The sequence below is a fragment of the Carassius gibelio genome, chromosome B2 (assembly GCF_023724105.1).
Source record: "Carassius gibelio isolate Cgi1373 ecotype wild population from Czech Republic chromosome B2, carGib1.2-hapl.c, whole genome shotgun sequence".
NCBI classification, from domain to species: Eukaryota; Metazoa; Chordata; class Actinopteri; order Cypriniformes; family Cyprinidae; genus Carassius; species Carassius gibelio.
The window spans coordinates 20255747-20281847 of NC_068397.1; the positions used below are offsets into that span (position 1 = coordinate 20255747).

Below are 26101 nucleotides of genomic sequence, written 5' to 3' on the forward strand. Positions count from 1 at the left end.
GCTTAGAAGTCGAAAAAGTAACAACAAGTAGAATGATAAAGATGAGTCATACAGCACAGAATGTCTGGTGTCAACATTCTACTTGGTTCTTTTTTTATTCCTGTCAATCGGTCTAGCTTTCAACTCACTTTGTTACAGCCACTAGCCTTCCTCTGCCAAATTATCTCTCTCTCTTTCTCTCCCCGTCCCATGATAAATTAATTTTAACAGTGACAGCTTGGTTACAGAGCCACCCGCCTTGTTTCGGGGTAATTCTGGCGACAGCTTTATGACTTGTTGTATTTAAGGTGGCCTGTAATTACATGGCTTTAGCATATGTAGCATGAAAGATATGATTCATCTGCCAAGTGGGAGCTGGCGAGAGTGGGAGGGAGCGAGCGAGAATGAGAGATACGGTTCAGCAAATAAAAAAAAGAGCAGCGTGTTGCTACGAAATGTCCCCCTTATTATGTCTCATTAAAGCCGAGACCGCAATAAGGCAATACGGTCCATGAATAAGATCTATGATCGGTGTGCTAAAAGCCAGAGAAAGGGGAAGGCTAATATCTCCTAGGCCGTAAGGGGGCTTTTGTATGTGTGTGGGTGTGCTGCCCATAGAAAACAAGAGGAAAAATGTGCTTCTTTTTTGCAGCTATAACCCTGTGGTGTATCTGAGCGATAGCAGATAGCAGCGAAGCCCCTCTGCGCTAATTAGAGGAGCTTTTAACGAGGACAAAAAGATCTGTTGTGTGGGGGAAACTGACAGGCCGCGTTAATCCCAACCCTATTGTCAAAGCTACAGGAAAGCTGTGTCGGACAATCACCCAGGGAGAGCGTGATAAATCCGACGCCGGCCCTGGCTACCTCCCCACACTCAGGCTAATGGGTTATGAGCTACTGCGCTACCGCTAGCGTTTCACACGCACAAATCGACAGCGGTTCTGTGTTAGCGTAAACATGCCGCGTGAATGCACATAATAATCACGCGCGTATGCTCCCTCGCTACGACACCGATGCAATCATTAGTGGTAATTATCCAGAGTGCTAAATTACTACCTGCAGTTAGAGCTTGATTATTGTGAAGGAGAGCGCTAATCTATAAGCGCAGAGTTAGCGGCAGTATGGAGTGCCACTGCTAGCCCTTCAAATGCCTATATCGGTAAATTAGAGTAATAAGATGCTATTATGTCTTAATGAGACCACAATGTAATTTACAGTTTGTTGAGCGCTAATCCGCGCCCCACATATAATGTCAGGAGATTAGAAGGGAAATATCATGCTGTTCAGCTGTTCATGGCTTAATACATTCATGTACTGGAAAAAATGTTTTGTCAGGGAACCAATTTTTTTTTTTTTTTGTAGTGTACAAATGAACTAGTTTAATTCAAGTCAAATGTATCATTTAATGTCACTAAATCAACCTGATTAGTTTACCCAAAAATTTATATTCTGTCATGATGTGATCATTTACTCACCCAAATCTGAAACCCCAAAATTAAATTAAATTAAATTAAATTAAATTAAATTAAATTAAATTAAATTAAATTAAATTAAATTAAATTAAATTATACATAAAACAACATAAAATAAAATAATTAAATTATATTAAATATATATGTAATTATATATACATAAACATACAAGAAATAAAGCAATACATATAATAATTGCATAATTTCTGTGGGTGAGCTATCTCTTCAAGAACATAAAGACATGCATTTTGCTTTCAAGTTGACTTTAAACACGTCTAACAGCTGTTCTCGCACACAGGAGCAATTTGAACACTTCAAACTCAAAGTCAGGTGTAGTTCTGCTTGAGTGAGTAAATGACTAGCTGCGGCCTATTGACTATTTGCACAATGAAGTCCAGGTCAGTGTCCAGTAGATTAGAGCACAGGGAGCGCTGAAGTATCTGCACCTCCTCAGCTCTGATAAATAACTCGCCATCCATATGATTCACTAGGGTGGTCTCTTGACGATTGGTAATTTGCTGAAATTAAAACTTAATCAAGCATACTGCAGGACTGCTTGTGAATAATTTAGAAAGGATGTGAGGGAGAGCCAGGCACCAGGGACATGAGATTGGGGAAGTGAGAGAGAGCAATAAGAACATAAGGAGGAAGCAAGTTTAAGTTGAGGAGAAAAACACTTTTATTTTGTGGGGTAATTTTTCCTCCCACTGGAAATTATACCACAATGATCTCATAACTGGAGATTTTTGTAGCAAGAACTCTTATTCAAGCATTTGTATTTTTGGGAGGGGCATCATCTCTCACCTTAACTCTAACAATCAGCATGATTCATCTTAGTCTAACAATTTTCAGCCGCAATTAATGTACCTGAATAACTTTTAATACCTTATTTCAGTTGTCTCTTCTGTGATTAATTCCTTAGCTCTGCGAGTGTTTCATTAATAAAAAAGCCATTAGTCATGTGTAATGAAACACATATTTGTGCAATTTTAACAAATGGAATTTTTAATCGGGTGATGATGAGATATTTTAAGTAAACACTATTTGTCTTTTAGTCCCAGCCAGGCTTTGGCAGATTGACTTTCCCCAATATTGTCCCAATTTAAAGGTAACTTCAATCAGATTAAAATTCAGAGGCACGACTGATGAGAAATGATCAAATATATATATATATATATCAGATATATATGAATTCAGTAATTTTCCTCATTAAAATGTGTTTATATTTATATAAACTATATATTTATTAAGTAATTTGTGTATTATAAAGTTGATTGCATTGATTTTTAACACTACAGTGACTGCCACTGCACATTCCTCTTTTCCAGAAAGTGCTTTCTTCTTCATTCCACACTTTTAAAGATAATGAGTAAAAAATGGAGCAGTACCAACCTGTTGTTAGGCCGCTCTGCAAGAATGAACTGCAGGTCCAGACGTTAGTGTGAGAGCCGGGAGGCCTCTCTAATGGAAATGAAGCTGCTCTGAGGCACTGCGCCTTTGTTGCATTCCGCAGACTCAGATTTTATTAAGTACCCTTTAGAGAGAGAGAGAAACACAAGAGGCGAAAAGTCACCCTGCTGCATGTTAATTAGCCCGCTGGAAGTCTGACAGAAGAGAGGGGAGTTTGTTAAAGGAGAGAAGGGAGACTTTCTCAAGCCCACTCAAAGAGGAGGAGAAAACTTTACTCGCAAACAAAACACAGCTTTTCTCTGGTCCTCTTTCAGAGGAGAGGGAGAGTATAAGGGAGAGAGCTGGTTACCTCACTGCGCCCTGTGAGACACTGTCACCCTGTGCACACGGTTCTCTCACCTCACATGCCATCTAAATCATGTCACGTCTCTGTAATGTGTGACAGATGACACATTAGGAGACATTATGGATGGTGCTTAATTTATAAGTAGGCCCACATGCAGCTCCACAGAAAGCTCAGCAGATTTACAGTGTTCTCTGCTCCTCTGGGTTTATTAAGTATTTTGGAGAATTTGATTGATTTCAGATTCCAAAAAAAAAAAAAACATAATGTAAAACTTTTTTTGTCAAGTAACCGATTTATCACGATTAATTGCATCCAAAATAAAATAATTTTCATCTACTGTCTGTCTGTTTTTTAGCGATATGTTTTTATAATTGTATATATATAACTCATAATTGTATATATATAACTCCACAGCTTATTCCACAAATATTCCAGAAAATTCTTCAGATTTTTTACAAAAATCAGTGCAGAAAGAAGTCTGATAGATTCAACATTGAAATCTTTGGACAGAGTGTGAGAAACCGTGTTATGATGGTGCTATATGGCAGGACAAGGTCATAGTAGTTCTTGGGTGAGAATGTTGGAACGTGTGTGTGAGACTTACAGGGTTTCATGCATGTCTGCGTGTGTAGTTGTTGTGGGGTGAGGTAACGGGTGGGGGGTTTGTAGTCTAAAAGGCTGAAAGAGAGCATGATGACTGCTCAATGGCACCACCCAGCCTGCCGTGAAATCAGAGAGTCCTGCCAACAACCAGGCTGGAACTACCCCCTGTCAGTGTGTGTGTGTGCTGGGAGGGGGGCAGTCATGCGGGTCAGACCCGATCCTTCGTTACCCCATCTTTTCCGCTTTCTCTTTTGACTGCTGAAGGTGTGTCCGCTGCGAGGATATGGCAAGAGTGTTTCAGAGCGGTTTGCTAGTAGTTAGAAGTAGTTTGCCGACACGCTTTACTGATCAGGCCAAAAGGGTGCTTTAATCTGTTAATGGCAACTGTAGACCGCTTTTAAAACCCCCTACACACCCATCCATTAGGGGATGTTTTGTTTACCACTCTCCTCTGCTGTTTATTTTTCTCTCACACTTTCTCTTCCTATGCCCTCACAGTGTACTAATGTGTCAAGGCCAGCACTTTTGAATTTTTATAATAAGTATGACAACATCAGCCTTCCTCTCTTTTTCCCTGTTTTATTTTTTTTTCTAATACCCCTGAATGCAGTATATGTCCCGTAAATGTGTTTGCCTATGTGTGTCTATGCATTTTAATAGTGAATAAATGGGAGAAGAAAGGTAGGAGGTCCTATCATTTCTGTTGTACACCAGGGGGAACCGAGATTCTGGGAGGTCAAGAGACTAGCTGTCGGCCCTATTCTCCTCCTCGTCCCTTTCACCCCAAACCTAGGCCACCCCTTCTTGGGTCACGCCGCAGGCTGATCTCTGCTCTCCTTCCTTTCTCACCTTTTCACTACATTGTTATTGCTGAGAATTTAGTGCTAGGCAAACTCCCCCTGGTCAATAAGAGTCCTGTGCTCCTGCTTAACTGACTTCATCATGCAGCTCATCCCAGCAGTAAGAAATGAACCACTGCATCATTACATTTACAGCTAATGTCATCACTTCAGTATCCGCCACTGACATCAGCTCGTTCCAACTAAGGCACGGGTTAATCACCATCCGGAAATTCATCTTTAGTTTATTAGCTTGTGTCACCTATAGATTAGATTCAACTCTTATTGTGCCAAGCACTGTAATCCTTTAAACTGTAAAATGAGCATATTAAGATCCTTCCGTTTAGATGTGGTTCAGTATTAGAAGATGGATAAAATATATTTAATATTTTAAATCTGACATTCATACTTATCTGGATACACTGCAGTTCTGGAAGCAATTAAATGTTTCATTAACTTGCTTGAAATGTATGTTTAAATTATTAGCTTTTAGTTTTATGTGTAAAAGGCCTGATGCAGGTAGTGGAGAAAGTTGCACACATTCTCTTCATTTCTCAACTTTTTTTACTTTTTACTATTTTTTAGAAATGAAGATCTTTTAATAGTAAATTCATATGTGTTTTAATAGGACTGTTAATAAATTGCTTCTAAGTTTATTCTCAAATGGCCAGCAATCAAGTCCTAAATTAAACACTCGGCTGAGGCATATAAAAAGTTCATTCACGTTTTTAAAGGATAATTTTTTGTCCTCTAGAGCAGTTGTCTCAGGCTACCCTGTGATTTAATGCCATCCACAAACCTCTTAGCTGCAGAATTGGTTTCTTGAATTTAGCTTTACACAATAAAATACTGTCGGCAGTGTCTGTCCGCAATTAAGCTTCTTATGCCCCACTTTTAGTCATTAACCTTATGTGATGCTTTTTCGAATTGAGTCATAAAATTGTATTTTTAATGGGTACAAATCAAAGATGTACCGTGAGTTAATTTAATTAAACTGCCATGAATGTGTTCGGCACCCGTCCAAAATTTGAGGATAGCAATACTTCTGAAGTTGATTAAAATATGTGATATTTCACATTATTTTACTTTATGGAGAGAGAAGTAATTAATTGTCTCAGTTGAGCTCCATGTAGATGTGTTTAATGAGTGCTGCTTTTAGAGAACTCTATTATTTTGCTTTAATGTCTAGTAATGTATACAAATCTATTATGTGCTTAATTTACTAATTGACCAAAGAAACTTTTGCAAGTCTGATTTAATCAGAAGTCATTTTTACAATGACATTAATAATTGTAATAATAATAATGATCCTAATTTTCTTATTCTTGTTGTTTAAAAAGTATTATATTTATTAATTTTCCACTTGTAGAAATTATATCTACTCTCCTCTGTGTTTAAACTATTTCTTTTTTATTACTCTTTACTTTAGATAACACTTGAGACAGGTTTAGTATATTGATAGTATTTAGATTTTCCTCTCGGTTACAATGTACCTGTATCTGAATTATACTAGAATAAAAATAAGTATTAGCACTTTAGATTGAGTGCATAATTTAAAATACATACAATTCGTGTCAATCACTTTCTCTTTTTTTTCCACTGTTCTCTTCATTCATAAACAGTCATTAGCATGAGATAATTAAGCATGAGTAATTCTGCATAATGGGTCGTTTTAATTTTCTTAAGGTTATATGGTAACATGAATTTAAATTAGAATGAGCATGATTAATTTTATTATTATCAACAATAATATTTTTTGCCATTGATAATATTAGCAATAATAAACCACATGAAAAAAAACCTAATGATAATTAGAATGAATGATTATAGTCACTTGTCAGTTTAGGCCTTTTAAAAATATATATTACAGTCTGTGTAATCACTGTTAGTATTTTCCTGTCATTTCACACATTTTTACTAGCATCTTGTGAATTAAATGGCATTTTGTTTATACGTTTATTCATAATTATTTCGCGGTTAATTCCCGATTTCATAGTTTTTTGTTATTTTAAAGGCTGTGTCGAGGCATATCGCCCCGTATAATTTGTCCTGTCAGGATGCACGAAGGGCTCTTTTTTTCACATGTATTTGTTTATGGCCTTTTTAAGGTACTGATTGGTTTCTGTCCATTCAGCTCTGGATAAGGAAAAACACAGCGCTCAGAACACTCATCCATTTCAAATCACAGATGGTCTTTTGAATGGCTCAGCTCTCCTTTCTCTGTGTCCCGCATTTTGCTCCTCGTTGTTTCTTTGTGTCTAACTTTCTCTTTCCATTGCCTTTGTAAAAGTGCCCCCTCCTGCTCATCTGCCCCTCTTTTCACCTCCGCCTCCTCCCGCCTTTATTCCTCCGCCTCCCTCTCTGCTGTCTGGTGCATCTGTAACTGCAAACAGCAGAAGATCAGCTGCGTATCACTAACACAAATAGGAAGCTGACTGGCCAAGTGTCACCTTGTTCTTCTGGTATTTGAGGTGCAAATATACTGTGTCGTGTTTTAGATACAACGTTTAATTAAGTGAATGATAAACTGATTTACTTTGCTGAACGTGTGAATACCATTCAATAATTTCTCAGTTGTTTTTTTCTAATTTAGTTTAATTTGACTTCACTTTTGATTGACATAGACTATGTCTTCAGTGAATGCAATTTTTATTGGTTGAAATTTGTGCTCCCACACTATTAAAAACAAATTCAATTGAAAAACATTAATAAAACATCTAACGTTCCTCTAACGTTCACTTTTTTTAAAAAGTGAAATCAAAGTTAAAACTGGCATATCATTGCTCTTTTATTGTACTTCATTAAAACTTTGACATTTATAAAACAGAGGAGAAATAACAGAAATTAAGTAAAATTTATAGATTATTTTCAATTGGATGCAAATAAGATTACAACCTGGAGATCAGTTTATTTATAGACCATTTTTAATGAATTTTTCATTATCCACATGTGGCGTGGCAACTTGAAGTTAATTAATTATGATATAACTACCGACTACGCCACCCCTCTGAAGTGAGGGGAACTAAATACTTGATGGAATTTAGACACACAGGTTCGTTACCATAGGAGGCAGAGACAGAGGCACTAGCGTATAAACTATTTATTAAATTCACAAAATAGAAAATACACCTTTTAAAAGATCAGGCAAAGATATAATTCGACCAGGCATACATTAATCAGTTTTACGAAGGCTTACCCCTAGCAGGGTAGGCTAGCTGCAAAAGTGGCTATTCGTAAAGCACACACACACACACACACACACACACACACAGTGAGGTGAGTGACTACAAACGACAATCCACACTCCGTGCTCCAAACACCACCACCACCAGGATACTAGGACAGCTAGCCACCCGACTCAGGGGCCTAAAACACAAAGAAAACAAATTACTAAAATGTACAAAACGAAATTAATCTAAAGCCTGATTGACAAACAATTACCAAAACACACAACAAAATGTAAAAAAAGGAACAATGGTCACTTAATGAAAACTAAAATGAAAAGGAAAGAAATATATAAAGCAAAAGTTTTAACAATCACTACAAAATCAAACAAAGATCAATTATAACGAAAAACAAACAATACTTAATTAAACAGCAAAACAGCAACGCCGTCTTTAATCTGCTATTATGCAGGAGGCGATCTTCCCCACCCGCAAACAGGCGGATGTTCCCAAAACTTTGTCCTACTAAAAACAACCCATTAGTTAAATTTAAAACACAAGTGTTCATTAAAAAGTAATGCATATACATGTGTATCTATACATACCAGGTATTGACTACAGCGTTACACACACCTCATACAGTTGCTCACAAGCACAAGTCTCAGAAGATTACTTGAATGAAATCAGTCTAACCAGGTGGCAAAAACAGCCTAAAAACCACAGCGAAGCCAGGAATAATTGGCTATTCAAGCTGCAAAAAGGCGACTCCAGCTACAATAAATTAATATAGTTAGCCGAGGTCCAAGAGCTCATTGCAGCATTAGCCAGACCAGCTACAAACATACCTTTGTTAGGCGGAAGCGCACACGTACCGGATGGGCGGGGCCAACAATGACGCATCCCAGGTAGCCTAATCACAGCCTTTATAAAGCAATGACTGAGCCCTGATAGGCCGTTTCTAAGTACCAGGGGAGGGAGATTATCTACTTTGCCACAATCTGCCCCAGCTATTTTATCGTCGCCCCGACGATAACACAACTCTAACCACTGACCATACTACTCCATGAGAAACACGAGATACTTAGCACAAGTCCTCTGGCCTTGACGGCTACTCAACGAGAAACACGAGACACTTGTTACAAGTGCTCTGCCATGACGGCTACTCGACGAGAAACACGAGACACTTGTTACAAGTGCTCTGCCATGACGGCTACTCGACGAGAAACACGAGACACTTGTTACAAGTGCTCTGCCATGACGGCTACTCGACGAGAAACACTAGAGACACTTGCTACAAGTGCTCTGCCATGACGGCTACTCGACGAGAAACACTAGAGACACTTGTTACAAGTGCTCTGCCATGACGGCTACTCGACGAGAAACACTAGAGACACTTGTTACAAGTGCTCTGCCATGACGGCTACTCGACGAGAAACACGAGACACTTGTTACAAGTGCTCTGCCATGACGGCTACTCGACGAGAAACACTAGAGACACTTGCTACAAGTGCTCTGCCATGACGGCTACTCGACGAGAAACACGAGACACTTGTTACAAGTGCTCTGCCATGACGGCTACTGGCATGACTTAAGTCGATCCGGACCCCATGGTTCAAAATATTTACGAAACCAACTTTCCGTTATTGTGGACACCATGGAGCCAGTATCGACCAAACATGAAATTTGGACCCCACCCATTCGAATAACAAGGTGCGGGCATGAAGACATTAAATGAGACATACTTGAAACACTAGAGCCGGTCAATTCCCCAACCGCGCCTTGGCTCGGCGACACGGTGGGGACTAATTTCCCGACAACGCAAATGGACCAGGCTGTCTACCCTCAGATGACGACGCAGCGGGCAAAGGGGGTTGCGGACGAGGGGGAACACGCTCCCCATCGCACTCTCCAGCAAAGTGGCCAAGTCGTTGGCACCTCCTACATATAATGGGGCCGCGGTGAGGAGGCTGACTACGTGACTCACCTTGTACACCATACTGAATCCCATAGGCGGATGGAACGGAATTGCTTCGTCCTCTCGTACTCCCCGACATCCCCTCCCTTTCCCATCTTAGAGCTTCGCTTCGAACTTCCAACAATGTTAACATTGGCTGACGACGTATTAACTGTTTTAATTCTCGGCGAAGGGCCACGTCACAAACATGTTCAATGAACTGATCGCGTAGCAAAACTTGTGAATTTGGCATAACATACGGCGATCGCTGCGTCACACGTTCTAGGAGACCCATCAAAGCTAGGGAAAACTCCAACAATGATTCACCCTCCTGCTGCTTTCTAGAAAAAAATGCCTCCTGTAATGAGACATATGACTGTGAGCAACCGTATAATTCCCGTAACACCAAAATAATTTTATCTGGATCATTTCGCTCAATCTCCGAACGGTACCTAATCTCTTCCCTTGCCTCCCCCTCCAAGTGGTCAAACAAGAAGAAAGCTTGATCAGAAACAGACAGGTAACGAGCCTGCATACAAGCTTTGGCCTCTTCAACCCACTCATCAATGCTCAGACCAACCCTGCCATTGAATTTTTGACATTTCCTGTCTCGAGGTACAAAAACGAATCGTTCTGGCAGGACTGCCTGTGCACTACTTGGCTGAGGGGGGGCAGCAACAGAAGGACCAGGAACAATAGAAGGTGCATCACTAGGGCCAGGAAGCGCAAGAAAGTGGTCTTGACGCAACCTCTCATTTTCTGCCCGCAACTGAGCTACTACTTCCCTCAGTTCCTGTAACTCTTCTTCCATAATTTTGACGGCCGTAACACTTACCAACAAGAGGGAGTAGACTCACAAAGAATCAGAATCCACCAGACGTGCGCTGCTGTTTTGCTGCTACTCCTTATCAATCTCACTGCAACAGAAAAATAAAAGAAAAAAAACAAAAATACAACCACTAATACCAGTGTCTCCGCCAAACACGGTATCCTGCCGACTACGCCAGAATGTGGCGTGGCAACTTGAAGTTAATTAATTATGATATAACTACCGACTACGCCACCCCTCTGAAGTGAGGGGAACTAAATACTTGATGGAATTTAGACACACAGGTTCGTTACCATAGGAGGCAGAGACAGAGGCACTAGCGTATAAACTATTTATTAAATTCACAAAATAGAAAATACACCTTTTAAAAGATCAGGCAAAGATATAATTCGACCAGGCATACATTAATCAGTTTTACGAAGGCTTACCCCTAGCAGGGTAGGCTAGCTGCAAAAGTGGCTATTCGTAAAGCACACACACACACACACACACACACACAGTGAGGTGAGTGACTACAAACGACAATCCACACTCCGTGCTCCAAACACCACCACCACCAGGATACTAGGACAGCTAGCCACCCGACTCAGGGGCCTAAAACACAAAGAAAACAAATTACTAAAATGTACAAAACGAAATTAATCTAAAGCCTGATTGACAAACAATTACCAAAACACACAACAAAATGTAAAAAAAGGAACAATGGTCACTTAATGAAAACTAAAATGAAAAGGAAAGAAATATATAAAGCAAAAGTTTTAACAATCACTACAAAATCAAACAAAGATCAATTATAACGAAAAACAAACAATACTTAATTAAACAGCAAAACAGCAACGCCGTCTTTAATCTGCTATTATGCAGGAGGCGATCTTCCCCACCCGCAAACAGGCGGATGTTCCCAAAACTTTGTCCTACTAAAAACAACCCATTAGTTAAATTTAAAACACAAGTGTTCATTAAAAAGTAATGCATATACATGTGTATCTATACATACCAGGTATTGACTACAGCGTTACACACACCTCATACAGTTGCTCACAAGCACAAGTCTCAGAAGATTACTTGAATGAAATCAGTCTAACCAGGTGGCAAAAACAGCCTAAAAACCACAGCGAAGCCAGGAATAATTGGCTATTCAAGCTGCAAAAAGGCGACTCCAGCTACAATAAATTAATATAGTTAGCCGAGGTCCAAGAGCTCATTGCAGCATTAGCCAGACCAGCTACAAACATACCTTTGTTAGGCGGAAGCGCACACGTACCGGATGGGCGGGGCCAACAATGACGCATCCCAGGTAGCCTAATCACAGCCTTTATAAAGCAATGACTGAGCCCTGATAGGCCGTTTCTAAGTACCAGGGGAGGGAGATTATCTACTTTGCCACACACATATTTTTACTGAGTAATATATCACTATAAAATCATTATAAAAATATTTGTTTATTGCTAAATAAATAAATATTTAGCTAGAGAGGCAGGCTGATGTGGATATGTCACTTTCTGGAAGCCTGCAGCTGTTTTGGTATTTAATAAATGTGTCATCAGTTTTATACTGGAGTTCGAAGGCTCTCTTGCTCTCTCTCTCTCTTTGAAGGTGTAATAAACTCACGGACTGTCTCTTTCAGTGGCAGGTTCTGGCTTACTTAAGTAGGCGAAGCCACCTCTCTTTTTTAAGTCCTATTGAATGTGGGCATTGTTGGGGAGTGTAGCCATGTTAATGTCATGTACCGTAAAAATCGCTGCTTCCATGGCTATTAGGTGCGCTGGTGAAGTACAGGGCAAACAGAGAAGAGGAGAAGCCACACTACAAAAGCCAGCAGCGGCAGCCGGCGGCATCAAATGCTGCGATAATTGCATTGCTGTGAAGGGCTGGCCCTTTCTCCTCTCTCCATTTTTTCCCCCTTTTTTTTCTGTGTGTGCGATTTGTCTCTTAAGCCGGCGTAACGTCTCGGACGGGGCTGCAGAATGTGGAAAGCAAATTGGAGGCAGAGCGTGAACAATGCAACATGGAACACTGCTGGGGTGTTCTTTACCGAAAATCACCCCTCCTGGATGAAGAGAGAGAGAGATGGGTGAGTGAGAAAGAGATTTAGAGAATGGAGGGAAATAAAAACAGAGTAAATAAGGAGGCAAAGAAAGAAAAACAGACGGAAATAAGACAAACTATTTACCCACTGCAGCCTTCAGACTCTCAAGAGTTTCCTCTCAAAAGTGATCATTTTAAAGCACTTCAGACTAAACCACACAGACTTGCCGTGCCCTTTCGCCCTCTGTTTGTGTAGACAGCATTACAGTGACAGGAACAGACTTGCATTTTAGTGCCAAGCTTGTGGAGAAACCGTTTGTGATTGTGAATATATAGTTGACTGAAAGTAAACAGATTAGAGGAGAGGAAGCTTAACTGTTCAAGGCCCCTTTTTGATGTTTAAGAGCCTAATTTGATTTTTCACCTCCTATTGTTTCAGTGTTTTGCTCCTCTAATCCACTTTAAAGTGGAGGCAGCTTTCATCCTGGCGGGGGGGTTCAGGGAAGGAGGGGGTGGGGGAAAGAGTTGCTAGCTACTGTTTCCCTTCTCCTTCCCAAATGCACTAGTAAAGAAAAAGTTTATTTTATTATAATAGTTTTTTTTTTTTTGAGAGAGAGAGAGAGGTAAGGTAGCTAACCAATAACCCCATCCGCCACTTTCCTCTCTTGTTTTTAAACACTCCAGTGTCTCAATAAAGCCCCCGTGTCCGCACAGCAATAGAGGCCTATTAGACCCTGGTGGTGTATTAGAAAAGAAAGAAGGGGAGAAAGAGACAGAGAAAGGGTAGCAGTGAAATGACCAGCTTGGCGATACTGGCTTAATGTGCCCTCCTCTGTGACCCTGAAAACGCACACACAAAACAGAGGACGGACATTATCCTCCCGCAGTCCTGAAAAGAGCTGCGATGAGGCCGACCCTTTGTGTTCCACGGCCCTATCCACACCATTGACTGCAGCATTTTTCTTAAGTCTGTTCAAGGGAGAGAGAGAGAGAGAGAGAGAGAGAGAGGGCGAGTGAGCAAGACAGTATTTGTCTCCAATTCTTATGAACCATCTGTGACTAAGTTTGTATTCATTGGACCAGCCAAACAGCTTTGTACATAGGTACATTTGTTTTTACGTTGTTAGAAAAGTTTTGTTTCCCAAAAGACAGTGTCTTGAAATCCTTTATCATAATGCAGGTTTTAACTGACCTGATAATTGGACATTTTCTATTTTATTTGTTGCATATCGTTTAAGGCAAACATTTATCTGATGATATGTTTAGATTTTACTAGTTTAATTAATGTAGTTAAGAAGTAGATTAATGTGTTTTCTACAATATTTTTTTTCTTTGATGACAAATAAAAGCACACAAGCTACTAAATATATACCGTGTGTACAATAAATAGATTTTGTGCTATGTGTCTTTATACATTATATTAAAGAAAACAGAAGGAAGAAAAAAGACCCTGGTCCTCTAGGGACAAATGGCCATGTAACCTTCTCCCACATCCATTCAGTCTCCTTTTCTCTTTCCATTTGCCTCCCACAGATGTGTGTGTTTGTGCATTTTTTGCCCATGTATGCACATGTGTTTGTGTGTAACAAAGCAAGCTCAGCAGTACTCTGAAAGAGGCAACAAAAATATATAGGAACGGATGAAAGAAAATGGAGGTAGGGAGAAAGGAAGAAGAAAAAAAGGGTAGAAAGAAAGAAAGAGAGAAAGAAAGAAAGAAAGATAGAAGAAAGCATGGAATGATAAGAGGATGGAGCAAGGTAAGATAAAATATTGGAAAGAAAAGGAAGTAGGAAAAAGATGAAAAAAACAAATGAAAATTACAGAGGGAAAAAATATGAAATTATGAAAATATGAAAGAGGAAACAGACGGAAAGAATGAATAAAATGAACGGAAATAAAGAATTAAGACAGAAAAAAGAAGGAAAAAGATAAATGGATGAAAGGAAAACAAATAGGAAGTACAGATAGTAAGGTAAAGATAAAAGGAATGAGGAAATAAATAAAGGTAAGAAAGAATACATTTAATAAATAGGAAGGATGTGAAAAAATATGAAGTAAAGAAAGGAAAATGCTTAAAAAATGGTTGAAAAAAGTAGCCCAGCAGCAGTGAGACAGTATCAGCCTGCTTGGCTGGGTAGACATCACAGTGCCAGATACCTTATTGCTTTTAAGTGGCCACCAGGCAGGGTCTGCAGCTTGAGCCTGCTACCTTTCAAAGTCACTTAATCCCACTCCAGTGCCTCCGATAGCCCTAATGATCCACACAGGAGACTCTCCACACTGCACACCTGAAAGCTCGCTGCTCTGCAGCCATTCACACTGACTGCACTGTCACTGAGTTAGTGTGTGTACTCATACACAAAGCTCTCCTTTCCTGATCATTGGCCAAACGGCCTTGGACCCCAGGAGACCCTCGTCTTAGCCAGCTGGCTCAAGCTTTGACTCTCACAAAAGTAAGAGTTCTGGAAAGAAACTGTTTCCTTCAGTCATATCTAACAAGGGACAACTCACAGAGTACTTTTGTTAAATAGTTTGGAATAACACTCACTACACCTGTAGAATTTTAGTGATGATCACTTGACTAAATGAGAAAAAACATTTAGAGGTTCAAACGATTTAAGCACGGTTTTCTGAGGGCATGGGTCCAGGGTTAAGAGAACGGTAACAGGTGGTGGTCCTTCTGCCCCCCCCCTCGCCCTGCATCAAGCCCAGCTTGAGTGGTGCATGTGTGTGAGGGTGACTGGGTGGATTTGGGGTGTGTATTGGGGTACTGATGCGAGCCGAGAGGAGGAGGGAGAGAGAGCTAGGCGGAGGTTGAAGAAACAAGGCTTTTCGGGTTGAGGGGCATTTGTGGACAGGGTGGAGGATGACATCATCCGGAAGGAAAGTTCTTATGCTCTTTCATCTCTCTGGGTGACCATGGGGGACTCACAAATTTAATACACAGGACAATTCATCCGGTATCTGTGAACTGAGTCGTGCCAGCGAAGCATGTTAAAATGCAGTCTGGAGGATAGTTGAAGAATACTCGGACAGTAACACGCAGACACCTCGCCACTCATCCTCCTACCCTGCTCACATACCACTATCTCCCATACTTTAATGGCCATTTCCTTTTCAATTCAGTGCACACAATACAAACATCAGTCAGGTCCCCAAACGCCTGTCAAAGTTTCTGAAGTGCCAGGAATGGATGGAGGCAAATGAAAAAGAAAAGAGCGGCACACTGTGACTTAGCACCCAGCACTCGCTCTCCTGTCTGACGGCTGGAAAGAGAGGGAGAGAGAGGGTGATGGGAGCTGGTTTAACAATCTGCCTGCTTCGGGCCGTCCTGATGGAGCAAAAGTGTGTTCAGATTATAGGGCTTGGAGAAAGGGGGTGGGCCGCTCAAGAGGCACAGCCACTGACATGATGGAAGCCTAATGGCAATAATTGCAGGTGCTTTGACAGGGCCTATATGATAGTGCACAATAAAAACCCTGTGTTTTTCAGGTCAAATTTACACCAAATTGCAGCGCTGAGCTGAAACCGGCTGTTTTGCTGCCCTCCGTTCGCTTGCCGACATCTCACTCTCTGATTTACTCAATCAAAGCTGTCTTTTTTTATCCCAGATAAACAGAGTAGAGCTGGGGCTTTGGAAGGCTTGACAGGTGTAAAAAAGGGGTAGTTAAACAGGATATCCTCCCCCCACTCCCCCCCCTCCCTTTTCATATTATTATTTTGGTTTCATTTGTCAGGAGTAAAAATAAAGTTATGTTTTTCTCAGTGTGGAAATTTGGCACCTTAATTGAAGACAAGGAATCACAAACCAGGCACTATTCAATTAGACCACTTCTGCAACCTCCTTTCCCTTGACTTTAGAAAAAAACACCCTCCTCTTCATTCCATCTGTCCTCCTGAACCCTTAAGATGCGGTGCACTTGTTATTTCAGAGAAGCTATAGAATTTGCCACAGAGCAGTTCTGTTCCTTCGAGTTTTTACGAGGTCACTTCTCAAGCCATCGACTTTTATATCATCACTTCCTGATAAGTAAGAGTTTCCTTCAAGTGCCGGTGAAGGGAAAGAGATCTTAGCCCAGACTGGGATTAATCCCCTAAAAGAGGTTCCACTCGTGAGTTCCCAGGGAAGGCTTTGGGGTTAGTGTGGACTCTGACCCCCTCCCTCAGAGATCCTAAGTGCTCCCCCCTTCTCCTAGCTGAAGCCTCTGGACCCATGTTCCCAAACTACCCTTACTTTGTTCTCTTTGTACAAGAAGTAATTGCATGGCGTGGGGTGAAAGAAATCCAAGGGGGCCATAATGATTTTGAAAGGGAGAGGAGAGACACGGGAGAGGTACAAGGAAGAGCACTGGAAGACGAAGGTTCAGAAGGAGGGGGGGTTACATTATTAAAACAACAGACCACTCAAAAGGAGGCTATCCCTGCACCTGATCGACCAGCATCATGTGTGCCAAAATGTTTCTTTCTGATCTCAGTTCAAAGACAGCAGGGAAGAGACTCAAAGCATTCAAAAGAGAGGGGGAAGAGGGGGGTTTGGATTGTTGGCTTACTACAAAAAGGCACATCCCTAGTCCCTGGAGTCCACAAATCATTCAAGCAAATACTGAGTAGTGGACATGCAGTGCTAAAGCTAGTCTTAAAGAAAGGGGAAAGGGATGCCCTGCTTTTGAGCACAGGACCCACATGTTCAGCCAGGGCAAGTGTGCGTAGATGACAGAGTTGCCTTCATCTGCACATCTGTCAACGTGATTGTGCTTGGGTTGATATCACTGCATGATGTTTGGGCTCTTGTATACCCATTCAGGCCCGTTCAGTGTCTCCGTATGTGTGTGTGAGCCAGGGTGCTGGTGGCTTGTCCTTGGGCTCCATGCTTTATAGTATTGGAAACATTCTGTAGAGCCGCCTGAACAAAGCCTCCAGGGCTGATTGCCTTACCAGTAAAACTAATAGTCGAGGAGTTCTTACACAGCTTCTGTGCTCCGGTAAGAAGCCAGCTGCTTTCAAAGGCTCAGCCGGCAGGCCTCACTGACTACCACTAGCTCCCACAAGCCTAAGAAACTCTTAAAGTTCAGCTTGAGGAATCTCCGAGGTTAGTGTTGAAAAGCTAAAGAGCTTGATGTACAGTCACAATGAAGATAATGGAATGAAGGCATTGGAAGTCTCCCTTGTTGTAAATAGATGTTTTCCCATATCCCTTTTCTGTTTTTTTTTTAGTCTTAAGTTGAGCAATCTGTCCCTGGATGCTGCAAGATTTGTTTAGCCAAAAAGGAAAAATAGCTGCATTTGTAGAAATTTATGTCCTGGTTTGGCGGAAGATACAGTAATGGAATGTTTTATGGCACACTCTCAGCCTCAATTTCCTCCTGCAGTATAGCAGGCTAACTGAGGAGAATGCCCGGGCCGAACTGCAGCCATGTTTCCATTATGTCCCTGTGATGTGGCCACAGTGTAATTGTAGTTTTGTGGTGATGCCATCACCACAACATGACAGCACCTCTCCAAATATTATGATCTGTTTTTTTTTTTGAGAGGAGGGACGCAGTGAACTTTCCACCAACACATCTGGCTGACTCACAAAGACACAAAGGCTTAGGTCATCTCTCAGAAAGCAAACCAGGGATTGCGTTTAATATATTTCAAGTTAATAAACTCCAATTCTTTAGAAGTTTCCCAAATTTCCCAAAATGACTGGAACAACTTATCTCCTGATTGTCTCCTTATTGACTCAGGTTTTTTTTTTTTTAAGGTGAAGTGAGGAGCATTCTAGCTATATTTGTTTGTATTTGGTTTGGTCTTTTTTGACCCCATGAGCATTTCCTGTTTGACCTGTCCCATCTGGGATAGTCATTTTAGCCTTTCCTTCCTCTGTGCTCCCTCCCCACTCTAATGAGTCGTGATGCCGTAGTAAATGGTCAGCCCCTAATGACCCATCGAGCCTGAATCAGACAGCAGACACGGCACTGCAGAGCGGACCTGAACCTCGCACACCTACAGATAAATTCAACATTCTCGTCATTGAAAGCTATTGGCTGACTTTCTCTCTTTTACATGTTGTCTTTGTCTTTGACTTTTTTCTTCTTTCATCATTCTTTGCCCCCCACTCTCTCTTTCCCTCACAGCCGTTGTTTATGAAGAGGGATTTATTGGTCTGTGTAGGGCTGTTAGGTGGTGGTGGGCTTCAGTCCTCAAGTGGTCTACAGGGGTAAGCTTGGGGACTGCTTGAATACACCTCAGTGGTTCGAGAGCTATCCTAGCTTCCTGAAAACCTGTGTCTTTACCTTGCTGCTCTAGAAAAGGTTAGTATGAGGTCAAGAACAAGGTGTTTCTCTCAAGGAGGTGGTGATCTGTAAATGTCATTTTTTGTCTGTACATTTTCAGTCTATACATTTAATTTCAGATTTTTAAATTGTAATTTTTAAAGATTTTATCTTTGCTTCTTTTTCTTGGTAATAATCAATTTTATTTAGGTTTGCATATACAGTATATATACCATATATATATATATATATATATATATATATATATATATATATATATATATATATATATATATATGATGCAGACACAGCTGACTGTTTTATAGGGCCCGGTGTTGTTTCAGCTGGGTTGTATCTTAAGCCCATGCAGACAGACAGGTGTCTGGGGTTGGTAGTTAGTCAGGGTAATTAGCAGGTTGTGCTGAGCTGTAAACCTTCATTACTTTCCGGAAGAGCCAGCATTTTTATGAACAACGGACGAGAGGACAGGGGAAGTGGGTGGGCTAGGATGAGCCCTCCCATCCCTGGAGCACGTCCGGAAATCTACAACATTTCACATAATAAGACATGAGCGATAGGAAGACAGAAAAAACGTTAAGAAGAAACATATTTTTTCACTTGTCATTAAATTAATTTACCATTTACTCAATGAACATTTCTGGTCTAATTGTAAATGGTTCATCGGTGGATGAAAGAAAAATAGTTTGGCTGTATAAAATTAAGCAAAATGTAGCAACTCTCTTTTTCTCTAAAATGACTTTACTTTCCCACAGACGTCTCCATGCAGGTTAATATTTAGCTACCATTTTAGCAAGTTACATTTGATCTCAATTCAAGTTCCATCCTACATTTGTTCTCATTGTTTCTTTTAAAAATATGCCTTTTAAGATAAAATAATTGTAAAATGTTTGTAACAGAATGCATGGTTTTTTAAGCTTTCTTACTAAAACTGCTTAAGGGCTAGTTTATATTTAAAGAATATAAAGCTCACATTGAAAATTCCCGCATCTCCACACAAATACGTCCTCATACCAGGAGTGTAGCTAGGACTACCCTGGAGCAAGTGAGGTCACAGCTGTGCTTACTCCTTTGTAAAGTGCAAATCTCTTCACCCTTTCCAATAAGAACAGATAACAGCACTTAGCTTACCAGTATCCGTCTATTCATTCTAACCACTCTCCTTCCTCACAATTCTTTTATGTGTCTTAGATCTTTAACACTGCCAGGATCGATCTGCTTTATCACTGCAAACGTCTGAGACCTCAATGAAAATTTGTTAGTAAACACAAGGATTTGGGATTTCTTTATACATTTAAAACAAAGAAAAGTACATTCCAAAACACTTAATGTAATTACAGTGCAATTACAATGTAATTGATATACTAAAATATAATGTATACATTTTTTTAAAAGCGAAATAAAAGCACTTTCACTTGTGATCTCTTACTTTTGGATCCCAATGTATATGTTTGTACAAACACATCACACACTACACCTCTATTCATTACTTGCATCAGGGTTCTTCAATATTTCATTTGAGCGTGATAATCGTATTACCTGACTTGACGTTTTGCAGATAGGGAGTAATGGGCACAGATTTGTGGAATTATTGGCTGATTGTAATGTATGTGAGTGTCAGGATGTGTTTAGCACACTTACCAAACCAGGGAGTTAAACAAAGACTGATTATTTGTGTCTTTCTGTGTGAGAGAGAGTGAAGGAGAGCAAGAGGATGTGTATATGACACCGTTACAAAGATTGAGGGCAAACTGTGTGGTTTATGTGTGTGCGAGAGAAGCTGTGTCGGCAAAAGAGAGAGATTGCTGATAAAGATCCGTGTTAACCCTGCATAGCAGCAGACTGAATGGAGGGGAAAATTAGGCCTGATATAATACTCATGAACGGGACTCGTGCGGAGAAGGATATGTGTGTCACCAGCGGTGCGCAGAGAACGTTTGAGGACTTGAAACTAAAATCCCTGCACTCACATTTCTGTCTATTAGCCGTTCCACAGCCCTCCGTGAGGTTGTGTGATGAGATATATATTTCTCAAGCTCCGTGTTATTAAAAACCATGTTCATTTCGGAATAATTTTTAATCCTTATTTTGGAGCTAAGCAACAACGAGCCGTGTGCTCTGCCAGAGATGTTTCCCACAGATCTGTTGCCATAAATGTAATGTAATTTTCACTTGTAATTCAGAAAAACAGAATCTGTCAAATCTCTGCCTATTTAAAAAAAAATGCTTTTAGAAAATGTCAAAATGAGTGATTGTGTCTGCATTTGCTGTTGTGTGTGCTTGTGCTTATGCGTATGTGTTTGGCTGTTGTGGATGCTACGTGTGTGAGAGTTTGGTCACAGAAGACATTGTGGGGATTAAATGCAGGTTAATGGGCTGTTTGGAATGGTTAAGACTGAGTGAGAGTGAGAATGGTTGGAAATGGCTGCCCCAATGTGATTGATTCCCCAGTTAAAGAAGGCCTGGGGACAGGATCCATTAGCACTGCTGAGAGGAGAAAGAAGAGCGTGCTAGCTAGGTGTTCTGCCCTGTTTAGTCTTTCTTACTCCACAGTAAGGAAGCCAGGAAGAGATAGAAAAAACTCCAGCCAAAGGCTAGCTTTTTTATGTTATACACCGCAAAAAAAAAAAAAAAAGTTCTTAAATAGTTTTAATGAACCTATTTTGATTTGTTTTCTATTAAATATATTTTAAATCCTTAAATCTTAAAATAGATTTCTTAATTCTGAGAAATAGGTAACTAACAGTCCCCATATGTGCCAGTGTGTCCCTGTTCTTATTTATCTTTATGCTTTATAAGACATTTGGACATTTAAAAAAAAAATTGTATCTTGAATGTAACTATTGTAAAATGATGTTGAAATATGTTGCATGTAACATATTTTAGTTTGTGTGTGTGTATGTGCTTGTGTTCTGTTTCACTGATATCAGATATTTTATTATAAAGTTAAGAATAAAGACCCCCCACAGTATTTTGTAGGCAAATCAGTAGAGCTGTGAAAGAGATCTATAAAACAGGCCCCTGGTGGCCAGCAAGAAAAGAGGAGGTAAAAAAAATCATGGCTGAACACACACAGCCTCACTGCCTGACCTCTACTATCCATCTGGCTAAACTATGAAACACACAATCACCTCATCCTTCTTTCACACCAACGAAAGTCTGAGGAGTGACAAAAACAAAGAACTGTTATAAAGGAAGAAAAGGGCATGGCAGAGATAGTGTCAGGTATATAAGAATGACTGCGGGTAGCCTATACAGTATATCTGTATGTGTGTGCGTCAATGTGTGAGGCTTGTTACACCAGTTAACAGTGCAGAATGATACGATGATTTGCCATCTGAGTCTGGCTGTTATGTGGTCCTCCCATTAGAAAACCTAAGTCTATTGTTACCTTTCACTTGTGCCACCACACTGAGCTCAGTGTGTGTTTGACACATGTGTTCATGTGTCATGTACGTGTGTGAGAAATGTTCCTGGGTTCCTCGGAGATCTGGGTCCTCTCTGATAGTAAATCAGTAGCTGTGTTAATTGGTACGAAAACAACACTTTGGCAGTATATAATGTTTTATGTGTCTTTCATGTCCTTAATTGTAATACTGATGAGGGGTTGTATATCAGGGGAGGGCCCTGCTCTGCTCGGCTTGCTGTGTTGGATAAGCTCCTTAGTGGCATCAGCGGAATATTCTGCCACCACGGCGACTCAGGCAGAACATAATCGGCACCCCCTCTCATTTGCAATCAGTAATTAGTATGCAAATGAGCCCAGGGGACCACACAAGTACTAGTGTATTACAAGGGGCTGATTATGACTCCTCAGGGTCCTCAGGGAAGACAGCAGAGTACTGAGGAGCAATTCGCCACCCCCCACACTCCAGCGGCTTCTGAGTGTTGCCTGTTTATATGGCCCTCTCATTGGTGTCTGTGCCAATCAGTCACAGAGTATGCCCAATATGTGCCATTTCCTGTGAATTAAAATGCCGTGGGGTTGAGCGTGACAGAATATGCATGGCATTATGACCTGCTGTTTATGAGTTAGCCATTTTTTGTGCATCCAGCTGAAGGCGTCTGCACCAGTAATCCTAGTAAAGCTTCCTTGTGAGTGCCATGAATAAACGTGGTTATTCTTGGCATGACTATATTGCTCAGGAAATAAATTTGGTTAGATTTGTTCGTGCTTTCTTGGTAAATTTTAGCCTGTGCATTCTGAGAGCTTCAAACCCCGCCAATAAACCCAGATGAAAGCAGAAAGTTGGCAGGGAGAATTGGTTTTCCATAATGGACATGCTGGCCTTTGACCCATGTAGCCCAAAAGTGTCAGTTGGAATTGGGATCTTAGCTACACGTTGCCCTTGTGCCTGATTTGCCATGTGACCTGACTTAGGGAGAACAGAGAGATGCAGGATCTATAACACCTTCCTTTTGTTCATTTGCACAGGCAGCCTGAGATATTGGCTAGAGAGATTATTGGCATATTGGTGTCTTTAGATCAGGCACAGGAGATGCACAGTGGGCTCTGCCTAGAGATAGTCAGGGTGAGGAGATTAAGTACTCTAGTGCAAGCCAGCGGATGGTCAATTGGTTTAGGGTTTGGGGTGCACAAGACAATGTCTGGTAAGCTCGTTGAGGTCATTCTGCCTCTCCTTTCTTCTCCTCAGCCTCCTTATGATAGTATAGATGCTCCTGAAGTTCAAATGCTCCACTGGGGGCCCGTTCCACAAAGCAAATATTATTGCACACCCAAATAATTTATGAGAAGCATTCACCCCCCCCCCCCCCCCCACTGGCAACTTTCCCCCATATCCCTGTTCTCTGATGGCTCTCATAGAGAGGGTATTTATGACAGAAGGTTTGTTCCCTGCCTCCATATTTCACACACTGAAAGGGGAAGGGAGGGTGGTAATGAAACGAACTATGCCGAGGCTTGTGCTGTGACAGCTATAATTGTGGAGCACATTAAAAGGAGAGTGAGGAACAGCTACTCCACCTTATTTTTTTCCTAGAAGGACAATGTGTCAAGAGAGAAACCATCAGATGGCCCGACATGTTTGATGAGCCTTGTTGTGTTCAATATGAGATTTCTTTTTGATGCACTGATTATAGGTGTTGGCTTGAAGTGCTACATGTCGTGAGTTTAATGTACGGTCAAAGACGTCCCCCCACAAACCCTGGTAGGGGGTCAGATTAATGCATGTATGCACTGAATCTGGATTGAGAGGTTTCCCAAGACTAGGTTTGAGGGGGTCAACCTATATGTCACATGAATATCAATTAATCATCTCCTAAATTGGTTGCAGGTGCCATTAGTTTAGAAGGGTCAAGCAACCGCCAATTTTTTACTCAATTAGCAGTGACTGTTGTATCATAGGGTAGCCCATGGAGACGCTTTGGGGAGGGAGTTTATTATACATTCTTCATTAAGTGGTTCCTGGCCCTCTCACTCCCCTCACTGCTAAGTATTGGAGCCTGGGACTCTCTCCTGATCTAGTCCCTTCAGGGAAAGAGAACAAACCCACTATCCGGCAGTAAATCTATGTGAGGCATCACCACTATCAGTGTCCTGGCACTAACAGTGAGGTTAGTGAAGCTCAATGATGCTATTCTGCCACCCAGCAGCAGCTCAATGGCCTTTTCAAGGTGGACAGCTCTCCCTAAAAGGGTTAAAGCCCAAGGAACTAGGCGCATACCCCCCTGGGAGTACCCCCCACCCTGCCCCATCGAGGTGGCATTGTTTCCTTGGACAAACATTCCCACAGAAAGGGGAAAAAGCCATTTGGCTCCCCCAGCTTGTGCTGCTTTCACTGGCTGAGGGGTCTTCCCAGTCAACAGCTGGACATGACGTGACAAATTGGGGCCTTTGTCTTTGTCTCGAGGAGGTAGGGGGAACTGTGTGAGTGTTGTGTGAGGGTGGGGTGGGGGGTTGCTGTGACATTGAAAGGATGTGGGAGCCGTTGAATGCATTGTGAATTGCACAGTTTAAATGGAAAATATGTTGAGGCTTTGTTTCAGATTGAAACGCTTGACTTCAACTAAGAAGGTCTGAAAGAGACATTTTCCACAGGTTAGCCGTGCTTCTTAGTAGAGTTGTTCAGACCACAGGTAAGCTGGAATGCTGATGCACAGAAAAAAAAAAATCTAACACAGACTGGTTTTATGGAAGCGGATTTGGTTACAAATGAATTTCGGCAAACCTTGTAAACCAACCCAGAATAGCAGAACATCTCGCCACTGTAATTATTTTCAGGATTCTGAGAGGCTGTAAAAGAGCATCTGAATTCAGGCACGAATTAAATTGTAGGATGAACTGAATTGGCTCTGAATTGCATATTTCAGTTTCAGTTATGTCATATTTCAGTTGAGCTTAAGCAGTAATTAGTCTTTTTTAAAATGTCATTTAAATGCACTATCCCAACTAAAATCATGCCAGTCCATTTTTTTTACAACACAGACTACAATTGGACTTGCCATTGGTACACTTCCTCCAAAAGACAAAAGTCACATCCGATGCATAATAATCCTTTTTTAGCAATGTCTCCATGCATTGCCTTGAGTATGTTTATAACTGAGAACTTAGAGCATTGGAACCTCAGGCTCATGCTGGGCTCAGCAACTCTTCAGCTGCCATTTTATGAAGCGCCTCTGCCAGAATGGGAACAGCGATTCCCCCCGCTGATGACCCTGGGGTGAAAAAGCTCTGCATTTGACAGAGTCCACCTCTTAACTTGTTAACTTGCTAATTGGCCCGCAGTCACTTCATGAGCTGAACAATGGACTGCTAGCTGAGCGATGAGGCTCTCTCTTTGAGAGGCTGGGCGAAGGGGGCCAGGTGGCAGTACTGGGGAGCAGAAAAGGGGGTGGCTACCCTAGAGTGTTGTGTGTGGGGTCTGGCTGGGTTACCAAGGGGACGGCAGGCTGATATATTATCTAGAAGAGTATCAGGCTGACCCAGGGAGGTGTGGGGCAGGTGGAGCACGATAGGCTGCGTATCCCCAGTAACCACCCTGTCCCCTTTCTGCCCTCTCTACTCATTCTCTTTGACCCCCCACTTGCATTGGAAAGTGGGACTTGTTTGCCCAGTGCAGGCCTGGCAGTGTGGAGCCCTGAAAAAGGGACTAAATGGCGGGCTGCTTAGACACAGAGCATGTTAGGTAATTAGGAAGAGCTTACAGGGCTATTTCACCGACAGCTGCTCCCAGTGCAAACAT

The 26101-nt window shown here is 41.3% G+C and overlaps 2 protein-coding genes across 28 annotated transcripts in view; one reads left to right on the top strand and one right to left on the bottom strand.

Moving 5' to 3' along the window:
* rnf220a (ring finger protein 220a) overlaps positions 1-26101 on the top strand; it is a 122714-nt gene that overhangs the window by 25113 nt on the left and 71500 nt on the right. The gene's annotated exons all lie outside the window — the stretch shown is intronic.
* On the bottom strand, positions 7735-12001 carry LOC127950777 (uncharacterized). 20 transcript variants are annotated; one of them, XR_008152542.1, is made up of 3 exons: positions 8419-12000; positions 8303-8335; positions 7735-8015 (listed from the first exon to the last, which is right to left on the bottom strand). XR_008152542.1 is itself a non-coding variant. In XM_052548055.1 (3 exons), exon 3 carries the CDS (start codon positions 10576-10578, stop codon positions 9616-9618), a length of 963 nt encoding a protein of 320 aa, XP_052404015.1. In that variant the 5' UTR covers positions 10579-11190; positions 11478-11510; positions 11594-12000; the 3' UTR covers positions 7735-9615. The 20 variants fall into 20 exon arrangements, 10 of the variants coding, with proteins under 10 accessions (XP_052404015.1, XP_052404013.1, XP_052404012.1 ...); XR_008152540.1 differs by having other exon boundaries at positions 8303-8338; XR_008152538.1 differs by having other exon boundaries at positions 8236-8338.

Bases quoted from the DNA above. Each gene is read 5' to 3' on its own strand.
- LOC127950777 (XM_052548051.1), bottom strand. From the start codon at position 10,578: ATGGAAGAAGAGTTACAGGAACTGAGGGAAGTAGTAGCTCAGTTGCGG.